This window comes from Lithobates pipiens, unplaced genomic scaffold, assembly GCF_037356315.1.
Source record: "Lithobates pipiens isolate NorthernLeopardFrog02 unplaced genomic scaffold, aLitPip1_a1.2 Scaffold_22, whole genome shotgun sequence".
Taxonomy (NCBI): domain Eukaryota; kingdom Metazoa; phylum Chordata; class Amphibia; order Anura; family Ranidae; genus Lithobates; species Lithobates pipiens.
This window is the reverse complement of record NW_027507784.1, coordinates 306,386,190-306,404,203: the sequence shown is the minus strand read 5'-3', so window position 1 is coordinate 306,404,203 and position 18,014 is coordinate 306,386,190. Positions and strand designations below refer to the sequence as shown.

General features: G+C 44.6%; 1 protein-coding gene across 1 annotated transcript in view; it reads left to right on the top strand.

The window, feature by feature from the left end:
* Positions 1-18,014, top strand: part of CACNG3 (calcium voltage-gated channel auxiliary subunit gamma 3) — a 184,292-nt gene that overhangs the window by 156,214 nt on the left and 10,064 nt on the right. Inside the window, exon 2 of the mRNA XM_077449334.1 lies at positions 1,191-1,274. Coding sequence (XP_077305460.1) covers positions 1,191-1,274 — 84 coding nt within the window. The remainder of the gene's footprint in view (positions 1-1,190; positions 1,275-18,014) is intronic.

The window sequence follows — 18,014 nt, the reverse complement described above, 5'->3', positions numbered from 1 at the left end:
TTGCAGGGTACTCGCAGAGTGGATTCATTCACTTGAATGGGTCATGCTCGGCAGGTGCTATGCCCACCAACCATGACAGGGCATATAACTCCAGCCAGGGCCTTCTTTAATATTGATTGGACCCTGGGCAAATCTTTTCTTGGGCCCCCCCTCCATGCAGTTTCGCTTTCCACCTGCTTTGAGACAATAAATAGCAGCTAGACTCAAAATCAGTTTAATGAATCAGATCAGGCAGCTATTGCGATTGGTTTCCAGAGGTTAAAGTGTATCATTACTGCTCACTGACTTGTTGCTAGAGGTTGCAGAACACATTACAGCTCACTGGTTAGTTGTTAGAGGTTACAGCACATGATTTCTGCTTGTTGATTGGTTGCTAGAGATTACTGTGGATATGACCTGAGGGGGGCATAATATACATATCAATGCAGGCCGCCGCTATTTACATATGAATGCCACCGCTATTTACATATGAATGCCGGTAATTTACATGTAAACACAGGGTCTGCAGGCGAGTCATCTGTACACAACAATAGGGCAGAGCTGGGCAGCATTAGTAGCAGCACTTCACACTGAGATATTGGGACACAGCACAGGACTAAAACCTCAAGGGGAGAGGGAATTTAAACCAGGATAGTTGGCAAGTATGAGGCAGCTGCTTTGGCCCCCACAACAGTGAAAGGGCCCAGGGCAGCTGCCCCTTTTGACCTGCCTTAAAAATGGACCTGACTGCGGCTGCAATATGTGTACACAGCACTACAGAGGAGGCATCGGCTTATGTGACTCTTGCTTCCTACTAAAGCTCTAACTTTAAATAGTCCCTCTGCATTGCACTCTGTTTGATGGCAGATCAGCAAGCCCAGACCGCGATCTACCAGTCACCTGTCCGCGATCGACTGGTAGATCATGATCTACAGGTTGCTGACCCCTGAACTAGATTGACTTGTGTCTTTTTTCAACCTGACTATGTAACTAAACAAGGCCCACTAGTGTCTTCGGTCCTATTTCTGAACCAGATAAAATTAAGAAGTACTGTTAGTATAGAAGGGTTAAACGGGAGATTAGTTCTGCTTTGTGTTTGTGTGCGTTAATGCCTCGCAGGACAACTCATCTCGCAAGAGAGAATTTTAAGTCCCAGTGTGATTTTTGGCCCAGTTGCTGCCTTTGTGTAACTAGTTATCTCTCTCCTGCAGGAGCCTTCCGAGGAATGTGCAAGAAAATTGACCATTTTCCTGAGGATGCCGATTATGAACAGGACACGGCGGAGTACTTACTGCGTAAGGACTTTACTTTGCATGATCGTGCTGTTTGCTGTTCAACCTCAATGCAGGGCATAGAGAGAAAAGCACCACATAGATCTTTAGCAATTTCTGGATGAATGAAAAGGAGCGATTGGGAAGGAGTGGGGTTGTGACATAGGCAGACCCAAACATCCTTATCTATTTATAATAACAAAGGAAACTACTCTCTGAGTCAAGAGTACAAGATTGACTAAGAATTCTATTACGCATTTTGCAGCTGTCTGTGAATGTAGATGTTGAAAAGTAATTTCGTTTGACATTAAAACAGACTCTTAAAGGAAACTAAAATGGGGTCAGTTATATTTCAGTTATTTTTTATTGTATACGTTTCTACATTTTTATAAAAAAATTGTTTTGCTTGATTCCCACTTAGGCTGGTTTCACACCTATGGCATTTTTAGTGCTTTTTGCATTTTGCTGATTTGCACTACAGAACGTGTTCCATAGAAAACAATGTTAAATGGACTGCAGTGCAAATCTGCAAAATGCAAAAAGCACTAAAATTGCATAGGTGTGAATCCAGCATAATGCGTTTTTTGATGCATTTTGCAGAAATAAATGAGTTCCTATGGAACACGTTCATATCAATGCATTTGTGTGCCTCTGCATTTCGGGGACTTTTTTTCCTGCAAAATGCAGCGTTTTGTATGTAATATACTTCAATGGACCCGCATCCAAATTGCAAGTACTTGCTGTGCATTCAATGTATATAACTGGTTTCTAAGGAGGGGGCTGCCGCGTCCTTAACGGCTTCAGCCCCAGAAGATTTTACCCCCTTCCTGACCAAAGCACATTTTGCAATTCGGCACTGCGTTGCTTTAACTGACAATTGCATGGTCGTGCCATGTTACACCAAAACAAAATTGACATCCTTTTTTTCGCACAAATAGAGCTTTCTTTTAGTGGTATTTGATCACCTCTGTGGTTTTTATCTTTTGTCCTATAAACAAAAAAAGAGCGACAATTTTGAAAAAAAAAAGCAATATTTTTTACTTTTTGCTATAATAAATATCTCCAAAAAATATATAAAAAAATATATTTCCTGACAGGCTCCATGGCAGCATACGTGTGGGTTAGCCCCGCCTCCATAATTACCCAATAGGACCTCTACTCCCATAAATCTTTGCTCCAAGCTGCTATCCGTGTTCCTTTTTTGTCCTCCTCCATAGGACAGGTGTTTCCTATCTGAAGAGATCTTCACTACGATCAAGTCGGCCGACTATCAAGCTTTTGTTCCTCCGATAGGCCCTGTCTGTTAAGCATGGGTATGGAGTGTATGGCAGAGTAGCGCTGAAGGCTTGGTTTGTCCGAAGATAAAGTGCGCACGGCTTATTACCTGCTATGTAAGGTGGCCATTATCTGCCCGGTGGATCGGTGGTGTGTGCTTGAACCTGTTCGGCCAGACGATCGTTGGTGGAGTGGTGAGCTGTAAAAATTCCGTTTTTCATGGCAGCAGTGTTTATGTGTTTTTCTTTTTTCTATCTGTGTCTTTCATATGCCAGCTGGTTCTTGTGCATAGGCGCTGACGCTTCCGCGTTCCAGCAGCCTTTCTCCCCCTGTTTCCGGGTCCAGCGCTGCGTTCTGCGCATGCGCGGACCCAAATCCAAAGCGAGGCTTGGTTCCCGCGCATGCGCGCGGGCATCTCGCGTCTGACGCCGCTGATGACGTCATGGGCGCCATATTTAAAACACAGTGAGAGATGTCAGAATTTGGGAATGATTGCAGGAAATTCAGCGACTTCCCGGGGCCATTCTCTGGTCGGTGTAAGGTAGGTTATGATCTGCTCTGATGTATTATTGCTCCTGTGTTTTTGTATGGCTGCTTATGAGGGTCTATTGTTGTTACAGTCAGTGTTCTTAGTCATGGATGCCTCACTGCCTACTAGTGACCTGCCCGCTTGTAACAGGTATGTGCATGGCTGGATTGCTGTGTATATGTGGAGTATTCCTTAGCATTTGATACCAGCCTGGTCTGTATCTCTCTCTCTTTCTTGTATATTTCCTTATAGCCCTTCTAGGTCTGAACCGCATTACAGTGCGCATAGTCGCAGTGGATCGTCAAAATCGCACCACCGCAAATCATCGTCAAAGTCTGGTTACCGCAGGTCTTCCAGATCTGGACAACGCAGTGGTCACTCGCACTCAAGCAGAGGACCAGATAATTCATGTTGGGGCTTTAAGATGCCCATTTCATCAGACAAATCGCTCTGTGATCATTGCTTCTCTAAAGTCGCAGATGAAAGAGATGGTGCGGATCAACGCTTGGAATCTATGGTGAGAAGAGTGGTAAAGGAATCCCTGCAGCAGAGGGAAGCTCATCACGCTATGGAATCCCCCTCAGACCCATTATGTCCTTTAGGAGGTGAAGGGCTCTTACAAGAGACTGGGGAATCTTCTCAACCAAGCCACCACTCTGTGCTCTTGTCTGACAGCGAATCGGATCCAGAGGATCCAGGAGTAGGATTTGATTATGCTTTAGTACCTGCTCTTGTCAAGGCAGTGAAAGAAGCTTTAAAATGGGAAGAACCCACTTCTTCCCCCCTCCCCAAACAAAGAAAGTTTTTCAAACAACTCAAAAAGGAACGGCAACATTTTCCTTTCCTATCTGAATTGGGAGAAATCATTACTGAACAGTGGAGCAAGATTGATAGGAAGAGCTCCATGCAATCAAAGGTGTCTAAATTGTACCCCTTTAAGGAGGATGATGTGAAGCACCTTGAATCAGCTCCTCTGGTAGACGCAGCACTTATGCGTTTAGTTAAATACGTGACTCTCCCTTTGGAAGACACGGTATCTTTCAAAGATCCGTTAGAGAGAAGAATTGACTCAGATCTGAAAAGAATTTATCTAACTTCAGGGATGGCTTGTAAACCAACTTTGGCTTTAGCCGCAGTCTCAAAGGCTATTGAGACATGGGCCGACAATGTTGAAGAGTTCTTGAGAGGTATCTCAGTGAATACGGCTAAAGACTCTCCTATTCAGGAGATCAGAATGGCATCAGCTTTTTTGGGGGAGGCATCTATTGACATTACCCGCCTTCTGTCTCGGGCTATGTTGGCAGCAGTCTCGGCACGCCGTGCTTTGTGGCTCCGTCCCTGGTTGGCGGATCCAACATCTAAGCAGGCATGGTGTCGTATACCATTTGAGGGTACCTCCTTGTTTGGTAATAAACTAGATAGCGCCATATCCCGGGCCACGGGTGGGAGGTCTGTGTTCCTCCCTCAAGACAGACGTCTTCAAAACCAAAAACGTATTTTCTCAAGAAGGCAGACCTCGGATCGCGCTAGAGAAGCGCGCAGTTATAGGCCTGGCAGGGAGTTCTCTAGATCTTGGAGGTCCAGACAATCCTCCCTTAAGAAAACCTCAAAGGGGGCTTCCGCAGGTAATCAAGATTCTACCAAATCTTTTTGAAATTGGGCCCGCTCAAACATGTCAGGTGGGGGCTCGCCTTCTTCACTACCGACATGTTTGGGCGGCCTCAATTCAAGATTATTGGACCGTCAAGACGGTTTCCTCGGGTCACAAGTGGACTTTCATCAACACTCCGAGGTTAAGGTTCATTCCCACAACAATTCCAGGCTCAGAGGAAAAGAAACAGGTCCTATTGACCTACGTAAGTTGTTTGCTGGATCAAGGTGCAGCCGTGCCCGTGCCAGAAGACGAACGTGGCGAAGGCATGTATTCTCCTCTGTTTATGGTTCAGAAAAGAAATGGCGCATGGAGGCCGGTGATAGATTTGACCCACCTCAATTCCTTCATTCGCAAGGAAAAGTTCAAGATGGAGTCTCTTCTTACAATCCAACAGTCAGTGCAGCTAGGGGATTGGTTAATCTCAATCGATTTGAAGGACGCATACTTTCATGTGCCAGTAGCAAGGGATTTCCAGCAATTTCTTTGTTTCGCAGTTGGCGATCAACACCTCCAGTTTACCTGTCTCCCATTCGGGTTGACGACATCTCCTCGGGTCTTCTCCAAGGTACTCCTAGCGATAGTAGCTCTTTTACGAGTCAAAGGAGTTCGTCTCCATCATTATCTGGACGATTTGCTCCTATTATCTCAGGACAGAGATCAAATTCTGGAACACAAGAGTTTAGTCATCTCCACTCTGCAGACGTTTGGTTGGCTCCTGAACCTAGAGAGAGCCATCTGGTTCCAACTCAAGTGATCGTGTTTCTAGGGGCTCAGTTCGACACATTAAAAGGCACTATCTCCCTGCCGGAGGAAAAAATCAGTGTGAACCGGGACAGGATTCACAAGGCTTGGGAATCATCTCATCTTTCGGCTCTACAATGCTTGAAAGTGATCGGCACAATGACGGCCACCATCCCTATGGTGAAGTGGGCCCAGTGGCACACTCGTCCCTTCCAGAAAGGGTTTCTGCAACAGTGGGACTCGTCCAATCAAACACAGCGCATACGCCTTACACCAGCGATGAGGATGTCTCTCCTCTGGTGGCTTCAAGGAAAGAATCTACGCAACCATCTTTCGATAGTCCCCATTTCCTGGATAATAGTAACCTCAGATGCCAGCAACAAAGGTTGGGGCGCCCATTGCCTTACGGAAGTAGCTCAAGGAAGGTGGTCGTTCCCGTCGCGGTATGTGGTCTCCAACATCCTGGAGTTGAGAGCAGCCTTTCGAGCACTCATAGCATTTCGCCATCTGGTGGCAAGGTCGTCAGTAATGTTAAGACTGGACAACACAACTGCAGTGGCCTATATAAAGAAACAAGGAGGGACTCGCAGTTGGTCTCTATTACGAGAAGTAGAACCGATAATGAACTGGGCTCAGAAGAATGTGGTCAACATTTCTGCTGTATACATCCCAGGAGTCCAGAATGTTCAAGCAGATTTTCTGTCAAGGGTCAAAATAGACAACAACGAGTGGTCCCTTCACAGGGATGTCTTCGAGTGGCTTCTGACTCTGGGAGTATCTCCAGAGGTCGATCTGTTCGCTTCGCCATACAATCGCAAGATGCACAGATACTACTCGAGGTTCAGGGATCCTCAGGCGTTCCGGATAGATGCTCTCACGGATTGTTGGAAGTTCCAGAGAGCCTATGCCTTCCCTCCAGTTCCTGTAATCCTACAGTTCCTTCGGACATGGTTCTTGAGAGGGGAAGGCTAGAAGCTCTAGGTTGCCCAGAAGAAGCGATTCCAACCCTTCTTAGTGCCAGACGGAAGAGTACCAATAAAGTGTACGAACGTATATGGGCCAGGTTTATGGGCCACATGTCCTCTAGGTCAAATTCATATAATTCTCCAGCAGTTCAAGATATCTTGTCTTTCCTTCAGTCAGGGTTAGACTTGTCTCTGGCAGTTAGCTCTCTTAGAGTACAAGTTTCAGCCATTTCAGCCTTTACAGGAGTTTCGTGGGCGAATCACACCTTAATTCAACAATTCTTTAAAGGAGCCATCAGGCTTAGGCCTCAAAAGAGGCCCAGGTTTCCCAAATGGGACCTTCCGTTAGTATTGGACTTTCTTTCTGATCTTGGGAAAGGTTTGGATGCTCCCCTGTCTTTAGGAGATCTCACTATCAAGACGGTGTTTCTGGTGGCAATAACTTCAGCCAAAAGGGTGTCGGAAATTAGGAATCTTGGGTCAGTTGAACCATTTCTAACTTTCTTTCCGGACAGAGTGGTCCTGATCCCTATGCTTGGATCAAATCCAAAAGTCACATCAGTATTTCACGAAAATCAGGAGATCGTGCTACCTACGTTTAGAATGTCAGACAACCAAGAGATTCATCCCCTGGATGTTGGTCGCACCTTGAAACAATATCTGGACGCTACAGCCTCGTTCAGACGAACAGACTTTCTTTTTGTCCTTCTTCATGGCAAAAATAAAGGGATGCGAGCATCAGTAAGATCAATCTCATCTTGGGTGGTCCAAACGATTCAAAGGGCATACAAGGCAAAGGGCATGGTTCCTCCTGAGGCAGTGACGGCTCATTCAACTCGGGGCATCTCGACCTCTTGGGCAGCAGTTCGACATGTCGCACCAGAAGTTATCTGTAGAGCAGCTTCCTGGTCTTCAATTAATACCTTTGTTTCCCATTATTGTGTAGAGCCAGCTGCGCTTTCTTCTGTTAATTTTGGTTTACAAGTATTGTCAGTGGACAATGAAAAATAAAATTCTAGTTTCTTTGCTCAACATTTTTAGCCCACCCAGGTGTGTTTGGCGAGTTATTTCCCACACGTATGCTGCCATGGAGCCTGTCAGGAAAATGCAAAATTTATATCAAATACTTACCGTAATTTTCCTTTCCTGATGGGCTCCATGGCAGCAGGAGTTCCCTCCCAAATGTTGGAGTAGGCTAGTTACGGAACACGGATAGCAGCTTGGAGCAAAGATTTATGGGAGTAGAGGTCCTATTGGGTAACTATGGAGGCGGGGCTAACCCACACGTATGCTGCCATGGAGCCCATCAGGAAAGGAAAATTACGGTAAGTATTTGATATAAATTTTCCATTTTTTTTCCTCAATTTAGGCTGATACGTACTCTTCTACATATTTTTGGTAAAAAAAAAATTGATTGGTTTGCGCAAAAGTTATAGCGCTTACAAATAGGGGATAGTTTATGGCGTTTTTATTATTCATTTTTTTATTAGTAATGGTGGCAATCTGCAATTTTTATTGTGACTGCGACATTATGATGGACACATTGGACACTTTTGACACAATTTTGGGACCATTGGCATTTATACAGGGATCAGTGCTATAAAAATGCACTGATTACTGTGTAAATGACACTGTCAGGGAAGGGGTTAACACTAGGAGGGCGATCAAGGGGTTAAGTGTGTTCTAGGGAGTGATTCTAACTGTGGGGGGGGGATGGGCTGACACTGACATGACAGCGATCACTGCTCCCGATGTCAGGGAGCAGTAGATCCCTGTCAAGTCACTAGGCAGAATGGGGAAATGCCTTTCTGCGGCTCCGTGAAACGATCGCCAGACACCGGCGGACATCAAGTCCGTGGGACCCACGGGCAGGGTCACACGGCCGCTACCCCCGCCAATTAAAGGGAACATACAGGTATGCCTATTTGTCCACCGCTGCCATTGTGCCAACGTATATCGGCGTGCAGCGGTCGGCAAGTGGTTAACAACTGATGAGTCATCAGATGTCAGCGGGCTTCTGCTGAATGTAAAAAAAGAATTGCCGGCAAAAAAAATCATGAAAAAAAACAGCTCCTCCCCCCCCAGGTCTGTACCAGGCCCTTCGGGTCTAGTATGGATTCGGAGGGGGACTCCCCTCCCCCACACCAAAATGTAAAAAAAAAATGGCGTGGGCCACCCCCCCAAAATATATACCAGACCCTTATCCGAGCATGCAGCTCGACAGGTCAGGAAAGGAAAGGGATGAGCGATTGTCCTCCCTCCTGAACCGTACTAGGCCACATGCCCTCAACATGGGTGGGTGGGTGCTTTGGGGCAAGTACCTTGCCCCCATGTTGATGGGGACAAGGGCCACTTCCCGACAACCCTAGATGGCGGTTGTCGGGGTCTGTGGGGGGGCTTATCAGAATCAGATCCTGGCCTCCCCCCCCTATGTGAATGAGTATGGGGTACAATAACCCTACCCATTCACCAAAAAAAGTAGTGTTGTGTGAAAAAATATAGTACACAGTTTTTGACAAGTCTTTTATTAAAAATATCTTCTTCTTCTTCCCCGCTTCGTCCTCCGGTCTTCCTCCATCTTCTCCTACATTTCCTCCTTGGGCTTCTCCTTCTCCTACTTCTTCTTCCACTCTTCTTTCTTCTGTCTTCTTAGTTCGGTGTTCTTCTTCCTCTGCTGTCGCTTCCATCGACGACCCTCCTCTGATGCTGCATCCCATTAAAAAAACACGTAAAGCACAGCAAAAAGCACTGCAGAAACGCTCAAAAGCAACATGCATAGATGTGAATCGAGCCTTAGGCCTGGTTCACATCCATGCCTTTTTAGTGCATTTTCAGTTTTGCAGAAATACACTACATTCCATTTAACATGATTTTCTATGGATGTAGTTCACTCCTTTGCATTTTATGGAAAGGGCCAGGGACCAGCAGGTTGTTTTTTTGGATTCATAGACTTCAATGGATGAAAAACATGTACTGAAAATTGCAAAGTGCACCTGGAATATGCATCAACTGCAACCTGCATAGGTGTGAACGAGGCCTTACAGGGGTTGTAATCCTTCATATTTATTCACCTTAATGCATCCTATGATAAAACACAAAAAACAAGAACACCTATCACCTTCCGGCCCCCCAGCCCCCCCCCCCTCCCGTTTTACTTACCTGAGCCCTGGAATTTTACCCACGGGGACGCGCTGTCTCTCTGCCCGGGGTTCTCGGCTCTTGATTGGATAGATTGATAGCAACGCAGCCATTGGCACCCGCTGCTGTCAATCAAATCCAATGCGAGCACCGGGGCCAAGTCCTGCATTCTGCCTCTATGGATGCCGAATGCTGGACTCGGAGTGTGCCCGCAAGGTAAAAAGCACTTCTCCGAGGGGGTTATCAGATGTGAGGAGGAGCCGTGAGAGCCACTGGGGGACCCAAGAAGAGCAGGTTCGGGGCCACTCTGTGCAAAACGAACTGCACAGTGGAGGTAAGTATGATATGTTAGTTATGTTTTTTTTTTATTATTATTATTTTACCTTTACAATCACTTTAAAGTGTAAACTAGAAAAATATTTAGTTTTGACATTACTTAAGGCCTGGTTCACAGCTATGCATTTTTTCGTGCATTTTTCGTTTTGCGGAAACACACTACAGTTCATTTAACATGGTTTCCTATGGGTCATGTTCACGTCTGTGCATTTTATGGAAAGAACCAAGGACCAGCAGGTTGTGTTTTTGGTTCCATAGACGTCAATGGATCAAAAATTTGTATTGAAAAACACAAAATGCAGCTGGAATATGCAAACTGCAACCTGCATAGGAGTGAACCAGGCCATAACATGTTAAAGTGGATGTAAACCCGAATTATTATTTATTTTATTTTTTTATGTCATGATGTAGAGTATAAGATTTCCTTTCATTTGAGCCCAGTCTTGCCACAAAGAGTTAATCCAGCTCTGAGCAATCCTTTTATTGTTCAGTGAGATAAATCTTGACAAACAGAGAAAAACTTTGTGAAATCCCCCCCCCCCCCTGCTGTGAGTGACAGGTGATTTACATATCTCGTGCACTAGCCTAAGACATGCATTATTTTTTAATTCCTTCCCACTCCTCATGTGGTTACTTTCCTGTCTTTTCACTGGATGTTAGAGATCCTAACAGGAGTTCAGTGTAAGAAATACACAGGAGAAAATGCATATTGACAAGGGGAGTGTAGAGGTGGGTGGGGAGTCTATTGACATCACGACTCCACCCATCAAGCTCCAAACAACAGACCCACCCACAAAATCTGCAGTTTTTCGGGTTTCATAACAGACAGAGGGGAGACATTTGACAGGTAAAGATACATGCAGGAGGCATGTATATCCCTCTAGATAACCCCTATGGCAGTAGTTTAGAAAGGATGACATTGGGTTTACATCCACTTTAAGACTTGTATGAAAATGTAGTGATTGGGTTTGGATCTACTTTCATTGAACCTGTGGCTTGGTAATCGCCAAAACAAAAGGTTCACTTTAAGAATAAGATGAATTTTGCATCATCTTTGATGCCCATACACAAATTAAATGTTAGGAAGAAAAAAAAGACAGAAGGTGTCATTATAACACAATGCCTCACAGTGGGGACATGGTTCATCGGATCACCAAATCAATGGTTCTGCATATTGCTATTGAGCTGGTTGCATTTAAATAATAGCCAGAACGCAGAGAACAAGCTCTAAAGCTCAGCCACTCAACAGTCAATAATCAATGACATCCTCGTCCATGCAGCTTGCCAGCTCTGAACCAATGGCGTGGAGCGCACAGAGCTGCCCCGAGCGACCTGGCTGATAAGAGCGAGATGCTCGCTGGATTTCTGGATAAATAAAGATATTCTCTAACAGGTTTCTTGCGACTCTGGAGCCCCCTGGCAGTTCTAGGGATGGCTACAGAGAGATCCAGTTTATTATGAGACAGATGTCTATTTTTTTTGTGTCTTTGATATCCTGGAAACTCTGCAAACCTTTTTCTTCTGCATCAGTGATAGGATAGAGGTAGACATAGCACTGAGGATAGATGGCCTGCAGGCAATGCTGTCACAGCTGGAAAATATACATCAGAGGAGCCATGGTCCTACTATGTCACCCAGGTGAAAAATGTAACCCGCAATTGGATTGTCAAAGGGATACTCCAGACAGAATGCAAATTCAGGCACTCATATGCACCGTCAAAAGCGGTTTACCCGTGGTGTTACATACAGATTTCAGAGGCTTGCAGTACAATCGTCGTAGGTGCTACAGTTAGCGGAATATGATTAAAAATGACTAGTATTGCCCTATTTTTCAATCCTGAAACTTTCATGGAAGCAAGTAGAATTGCTTGGGTAAAACCATGGGGGGAATATTTTGCAGTTGAAGCAAAATCGCTTGGGCGATAATGTTATGTGGTCCAGGGCATAGTCTTTCTAACTCCCCGGGACACATTGCAAAATTTATAACAGGACTCTACCACTCTTAAAAAATTGCATGTAAAGACCTAATCACTAATCTAATACAAGCTTTGATATATTAATGTCGTTTTCAATCTTTTTCAATCTGGAGCTTTTATTACACCTCAGAAAGTTGTACTCAACCATCTATGCTCCTTTTCCACTTCCCCGAGACATCGGAGCCCTCACTAACGCAGGGATCCTCAAACTTTCTAAACAAAGGAACACCGTTCTATAGCCCTTGGGGGAGCCAATGGGAGTACAGAATGCCCAGGCTTGGTGGTCAGTTCCAGGGTTGTTGAGCATGGGAGTAAAAATAGCCTAGCACCTGTGGTTTGTTTAAAGCGTAATTCAATTACAATATTGTGTAGCAATTGTATACGCTATATTATTTTTTCTTTATTTGCTATTTTTATATGTACAAAATTGGCGTTACCATTTGAATGGGAATAATGCCCCGTGTTGATATTAGTGGAAGGAATATGGCCCCATTGTTGGTATCAGTGGCAGGGTTAATTGTGGAGTTATGAATATGCATACTTCTCTCAGGCAATCAGTAGGAGTTTCTTGGCCACTGAGCATGCTGGGAGAGAATGTGTGTGTGTGTGTGTGTGTGTGTGTGTGTGTGTGTGTGTGTGTGTGTGTGTGTGTGTGTGTGTGTGTGCGTGCGTGCGTGCGTGTGTGTATATATATATATATATATATATATATATATATATATATATATATATATATATATATATATATATATATATATATATATATGTAGCACTGGTATTTTTAATACCAGTGCTAGTATTTGTCTAAAGCTAAAGTTCTGGCTTCTGTACCAGTTTGGCTGAGTTGTGTTAGTTTCCACTTGACCGTGGGTGCCGCTGTCACCACTGGTAAGTGTTGGAAATGCAACAAGCTAAATGTATTGGGTACCCCTTTTACTCAGAAACAGCCCGGTGGGAGTGGACTGCCCGCTGTGCATTCTGGGTAGAGGTACTTTAGGTACCGACGCCATATTATCTAGAAGAGTGGTTCGTTTTCCTGACCTCGTGGCCCTCCTGGCCTGAGGCTCTGCAACTGAAAGGTAGACCCAGTGGCTCTGGGGCCTACTGATCCAGAGATGATTCTGTGCTGTCTTGCCTGCGGGGAGAAGCAAAGCAACTGGAGGATCCAAGGGAGGACTTTTCTGAGGAGGACCGAACAATAAGGCTGGTACCTCGTGGAGAAGCCTGGAGACTCAGTTGGAGGATGCATCCTGGGTTGTCTATCACACAGTATCGTTGTGTCGGCTGAAAGAATCAGGTACTGTGGGGAAATTCTTTAATCTTTTCAACCAGAAGCTTATCGTGCCTTCCTGTGGCAGAGGATTGCATGACAAGATCGCTAAATTTATCAAGTCTGTGGCAGAGACCTTGTTCGAGCATCTCACCGGCTGCTAGGTCAGTGAGAGAGGCAAATCCGGTGATTGCTAGATCCAGCTTGTGGAAATCGTTTGTCCTCTGGATCAAGAAAATACCTTTAACCCGGAAAACTACAAAGGTACCTGAATTTCCCTTATCCTCTACCCCTCTATTGCAAAAGTGTGTGTTCTTGTTAAATAAATACTGAGAAAAAGGACAAAGTGTCGGAGTTAATGTTCTTTAATCCACTCTATAACGGGACCCCTAAGACGGACACAGTGAGCAGGTGAGGTGAGCCCAGTAAAAACCAACAGCTCCTTCGGGGGTTAGTACTACATATATTTATATATATACAGTGGTGTGAAAAAGTGTTTGCCCCCTTCCTCATTTCCTGTTCCTTTGCATGTTTGTCACACTTAAGTGTTTCAGAACATCAAACCAATTTAAACAATAGTCAAGGACAACACAAGTAAACACAAAATGCAATTTGTAAATGAAGGTGTTTATTATTAAAGGTGAAAAAAAATCCAAACCATCATGGCCCTGTGTGAAAAAGTGATTGCCCCCCTTGTTAAAACATACTATAACTGTGGTTGTCCACACCTGAGTTCAATTTCTCTAGCCACACCCAGGCCTGATTATTGCCACACCTGTTCACAATCAAGGCATCACTTAAATAGGAGCTGCTTGACACAGTAAGGTCCACCAGAAGATCCTTAAAAGCTACACATCATGCCGAGACCCAAAGAAATTCGGGAACAATTGAGAAAGAAAGTAATTGAGATCTATCAGTCTGGAAAGGGTTATAAAGCCATTTCCAAAGCTTTGGGAATCCAGCGAACCACAGTGAGAGCCATTATCCACAAATGGCGAAGACATGGAACAGTGGTGAACCTTCCCAGGAGTGGCCGGCCGCCCAAAATTACCCCAAGAGCGCAGCGACGACTCATCCAAGAGGTCACAGAAGACCCCACAACAACATCCAAGGAACTGCAGGCCTCACTTGCCTCAGTTAAGGTCAGCGTTCATGCCTCCACCATCAGGAAAAGACTGGGCAAAAATGGCCTGCATGGCAGAGTTCCAAGGAGAAAACCACTGCTGAGCAAAAAGAACATCAAAGCTCGTCTCAATTTCTCCACAACACATCTTGATGATCCCCAAGACTTTTGGGACAACATTCTGTGGACCGATGAGACAAAAGTGGAACTCTTTGGAAGGTGTGTGTCCAAGTATATCTGGCGTAGAAGGAACACTGCATTTCATAAAAAGAACATTATACCAACAGTAAAATATGGTGGTGGTAGTGTGATGGTCTGGGGCTGTTTTGCTGCTTCAGGACCTGGAAGACTTGCCGTGATAAAAGGAACTATGAATTCTGCTGTCTATCAAGAGATCCTGAAGGAGAATGTCCGACCATCTGTTCGTGTACTCAAGCTGAAACGAACTTGGGTTCTGCAGCAGGACAATGATCCTAAACACACCAGCAAGTCCACCACCGAATGGCTGAAGAAAAATAAAATGAAGACTTTGGAGTGGCCTAGCCAAAGTCCTGACCTGAATCCTATTGAGATGTTGTGGTATGACCTTAAAAAGGCCGTTCATGCTCGAAAACCCTCTAATGTAACTGAATTAGGACAATTCTGCAAAGATGAGTGGGCCAAAATTCCTCCAGGACGCTGTAAAAGCCTCATTGCACGTTATCGCAAACGCTTGGTTGCAGTTGTTGCTGCTAAGGGTGGCCCAACCAGTTATTAGGTTTAGGGGGCAATCACTTTTTCACACAGGGCCATGATGGTTTGGATTTTTTTTCACCTTTAATAATAAACACCTTCATTTACAAATTGCATTTTGTGTTTACTTGTGTTGTCCTTGACTATTGTTTAAATTGGTTTGATGTTCCGAAACACTTAAGTGTGACAAACATGCAAAGGAACAGGAAATGAGGAAGGGGGCAAACACTTTTTCACACCACTGTATATATATATATATATATATTTGGGGCTGTCAAGTGATCAGGGTCCTCCCGGCCAGACCTTGGTCTGGTGTGGATGTGTGAGGAACAGCAACGTTGGGTGAGGCCTGAAGCCTAAGGCCTAACCATGTGCGTGAAAATTTAATTGGCTTCAAAAAGGGTGTGCTCCGGGCACAGAGCACTGCACCCCGAGCCCACCAACTTGTGTGGCAGCAAAATAATATTCACTTCCTGCTTCTCCTCCCGTCCAATCAGGAAGTGGTTCCTGAGACCTGATTGGCCGGGAGTCCTAAGACCATAAGGCTGGGAGGAGAAGCGACCACCGGGACTCAGGAGGGGATGCAGGGGGGAAGCTGCCGAAGCCGCGACCTGGATGGGGTAAGTGCGGGGCTGATGGGCATCCTGGCGGGAGATGAGCGATCGATTGAGCAATCGTTCGAGTGGTGGGGGGTACTAAGGGAGCCAGGTTTGTTGCTAAAACCATCAGAGACTGCATCCCTTTTGAACACCACAAGCAGCTGTGTACATTGTGCAGGCATTATATTACCAAAATATCTGTGCAAAAGGACTAAAAATCCTTTAAGCAGTAAAAACGAACTCCAGATGCTGGATTGTCTCTGCTCCCTAGCAGAAAGATATATATATATTTAACAAACAGCAAATGCCAATTGTCCTTAACCACTTAAGGTCCGCCCTGTAGCAGATTTTCTACAACAGGGTGGCACCTCTGTACCAGGTCATGTATATTTACATGATCCGGCACTTCTGGGTAGGGGGCTCCCTCCTGCTGTGATCAAACACAGCCGAGCAGCGGTTCCCGTGAACTTGATGTTGATCGGCACCCGACGATCACCAGCCAGACAAGACAGATTGCCGTTCTGACAGGAGGGAAGGCATGGATCCCATGCCTCTGCTAAGCAGGCACTAGGATCCATATCTTTCCCTAGTAAAAGCACCTCATACAGTATAGTAAAACACTGGTTAGGCACACAGTTAACCCTTTAATTGCCCCTGATGTTAACCCCTTCCCAGCCAGTGTCATTAGTACAGCGACTTATTAGCACTGATCACTGTATTAGTGTGTGGTTCCCAAAAAGTGTCAGAATATCCACCGCAATATCGCAGACCCACTATAAGTCGTTGATTGCCACCATTGCTAGTAAAAAATAAATAAAAATATTCCATAGTTTTTAGATGCTACAACTGACCCCCCAAGCAATAATTGATTCCCTACTAGTAACAATAGACCGGCATGCAATAATAGATCTCTTCCAGAAACAACAGATCCCCTAGCAGCCGGCATCAATTGACCCTCCAACACACCATAGCACCCCGTGTCAGAACTGCGTTCCTGAAAAAAATGCCCTGGGCATAGGACACGCCCCCTTCCACACCCCCTTAAAGGAGACTTAACCACAAAAAAGGTTAATTAAATCCACAAGTGTTTTTTTTTTTTAAAACTACTATTCTTTTACCATGGCTTTTAAAATGTACAAATGCAGCAATTTAGAAATTGGATGAAAGGTTTAGCCCTGGGAAACACTTTTTGAAAGATAAAAAGTGCATTTTATATACATTTATATAGATCAGACCAAAATGAGGGACAAATGAGGAGGAATGAGGGACAGAGGGACATTGCTCCAAATCAGGGACAGTCACTCGAAATCCGGGACGGTTGGGAGCTACGGTTTATCACTTTTTGGTAATAGCTTTCTTAAAGTGGTATGACACTATTTTATTTTAGTATAGTGATATACAACACACGATTTGTCATTTCAAAGGTAAGGGAAGATACTGAAGGAATTCAATAGTTGCATGAGGAAGCAAATTTTTTTGAGAACGCCTGTCACTGGTTTAGTAAGGCACTAAGCACATAATGGAAATGTGGGCACAATTATGTACTCTATGGGCTACTTATTTTAAAACGTACTACACTATATTTTGTTATTTTGTTTTCGGAACTTCTAATAGTGAATGCAAAGGGAAGATGATTATTCTGGAAGGAAGAATTTGTAGTGGATTTTTTATATTTTTTTCCAATACTTTATTTCAAAGAAACACACGGTAAGTATAGAAACCACAATTCTGGCAAAACGTCAATGGAACAATTCCAAAAAAAAATGTCAACCAGTATATATGTACAAATTAGGCAGATAAATGCATAAAGGAACGACCCAGAATGCCAAGTACTGAGGAGTCTCTGTACACCGTATGTCTTTTTACATGGCAAGTGCCATTATTATAAAAAGGAGAATGAAGGGGACGACCACTTGTGTCACACGAAACGACGAAGACAAAAAACAAGAGGAAGACAGAAGAGTAGGGTAGCAGAAATCAAAGGGGAACTAAAGAGAGAGAGGAATAAAAAGGGGGGGGAGAGGATAAAGGGAAGAAAGGGAACCAGTCCATCCGCCAGTGCTCCAAGGCCACATGCCCCACCACCAGTAATATGTTCTTAAGGGATTTAGGTCAGCAGCTCCTTGTATTCCTCAGAGAAAACAAATTTGTGCTAGTAGAACCACTTTCTAAGAAATTTCTCCTTTCTCTGTGGTAGTGGATTTATATCAAGTGCGAATGATGATCCAGGGGGAAAAGGTAGATATTTAAGGACTAATGTCACGTACACATGATCGGAATTCTCGTCGGAAAAAGCTCTGATGAAATTTCACTCAAACTGTCTTGCCTACACACGGTTACACCAAATTCCGACTGCCAAGAACGCGGTGACGTACAACATGTATGACGGGACTAGAAAAAGGAAGTTCAATACCCAGTAGCCAATA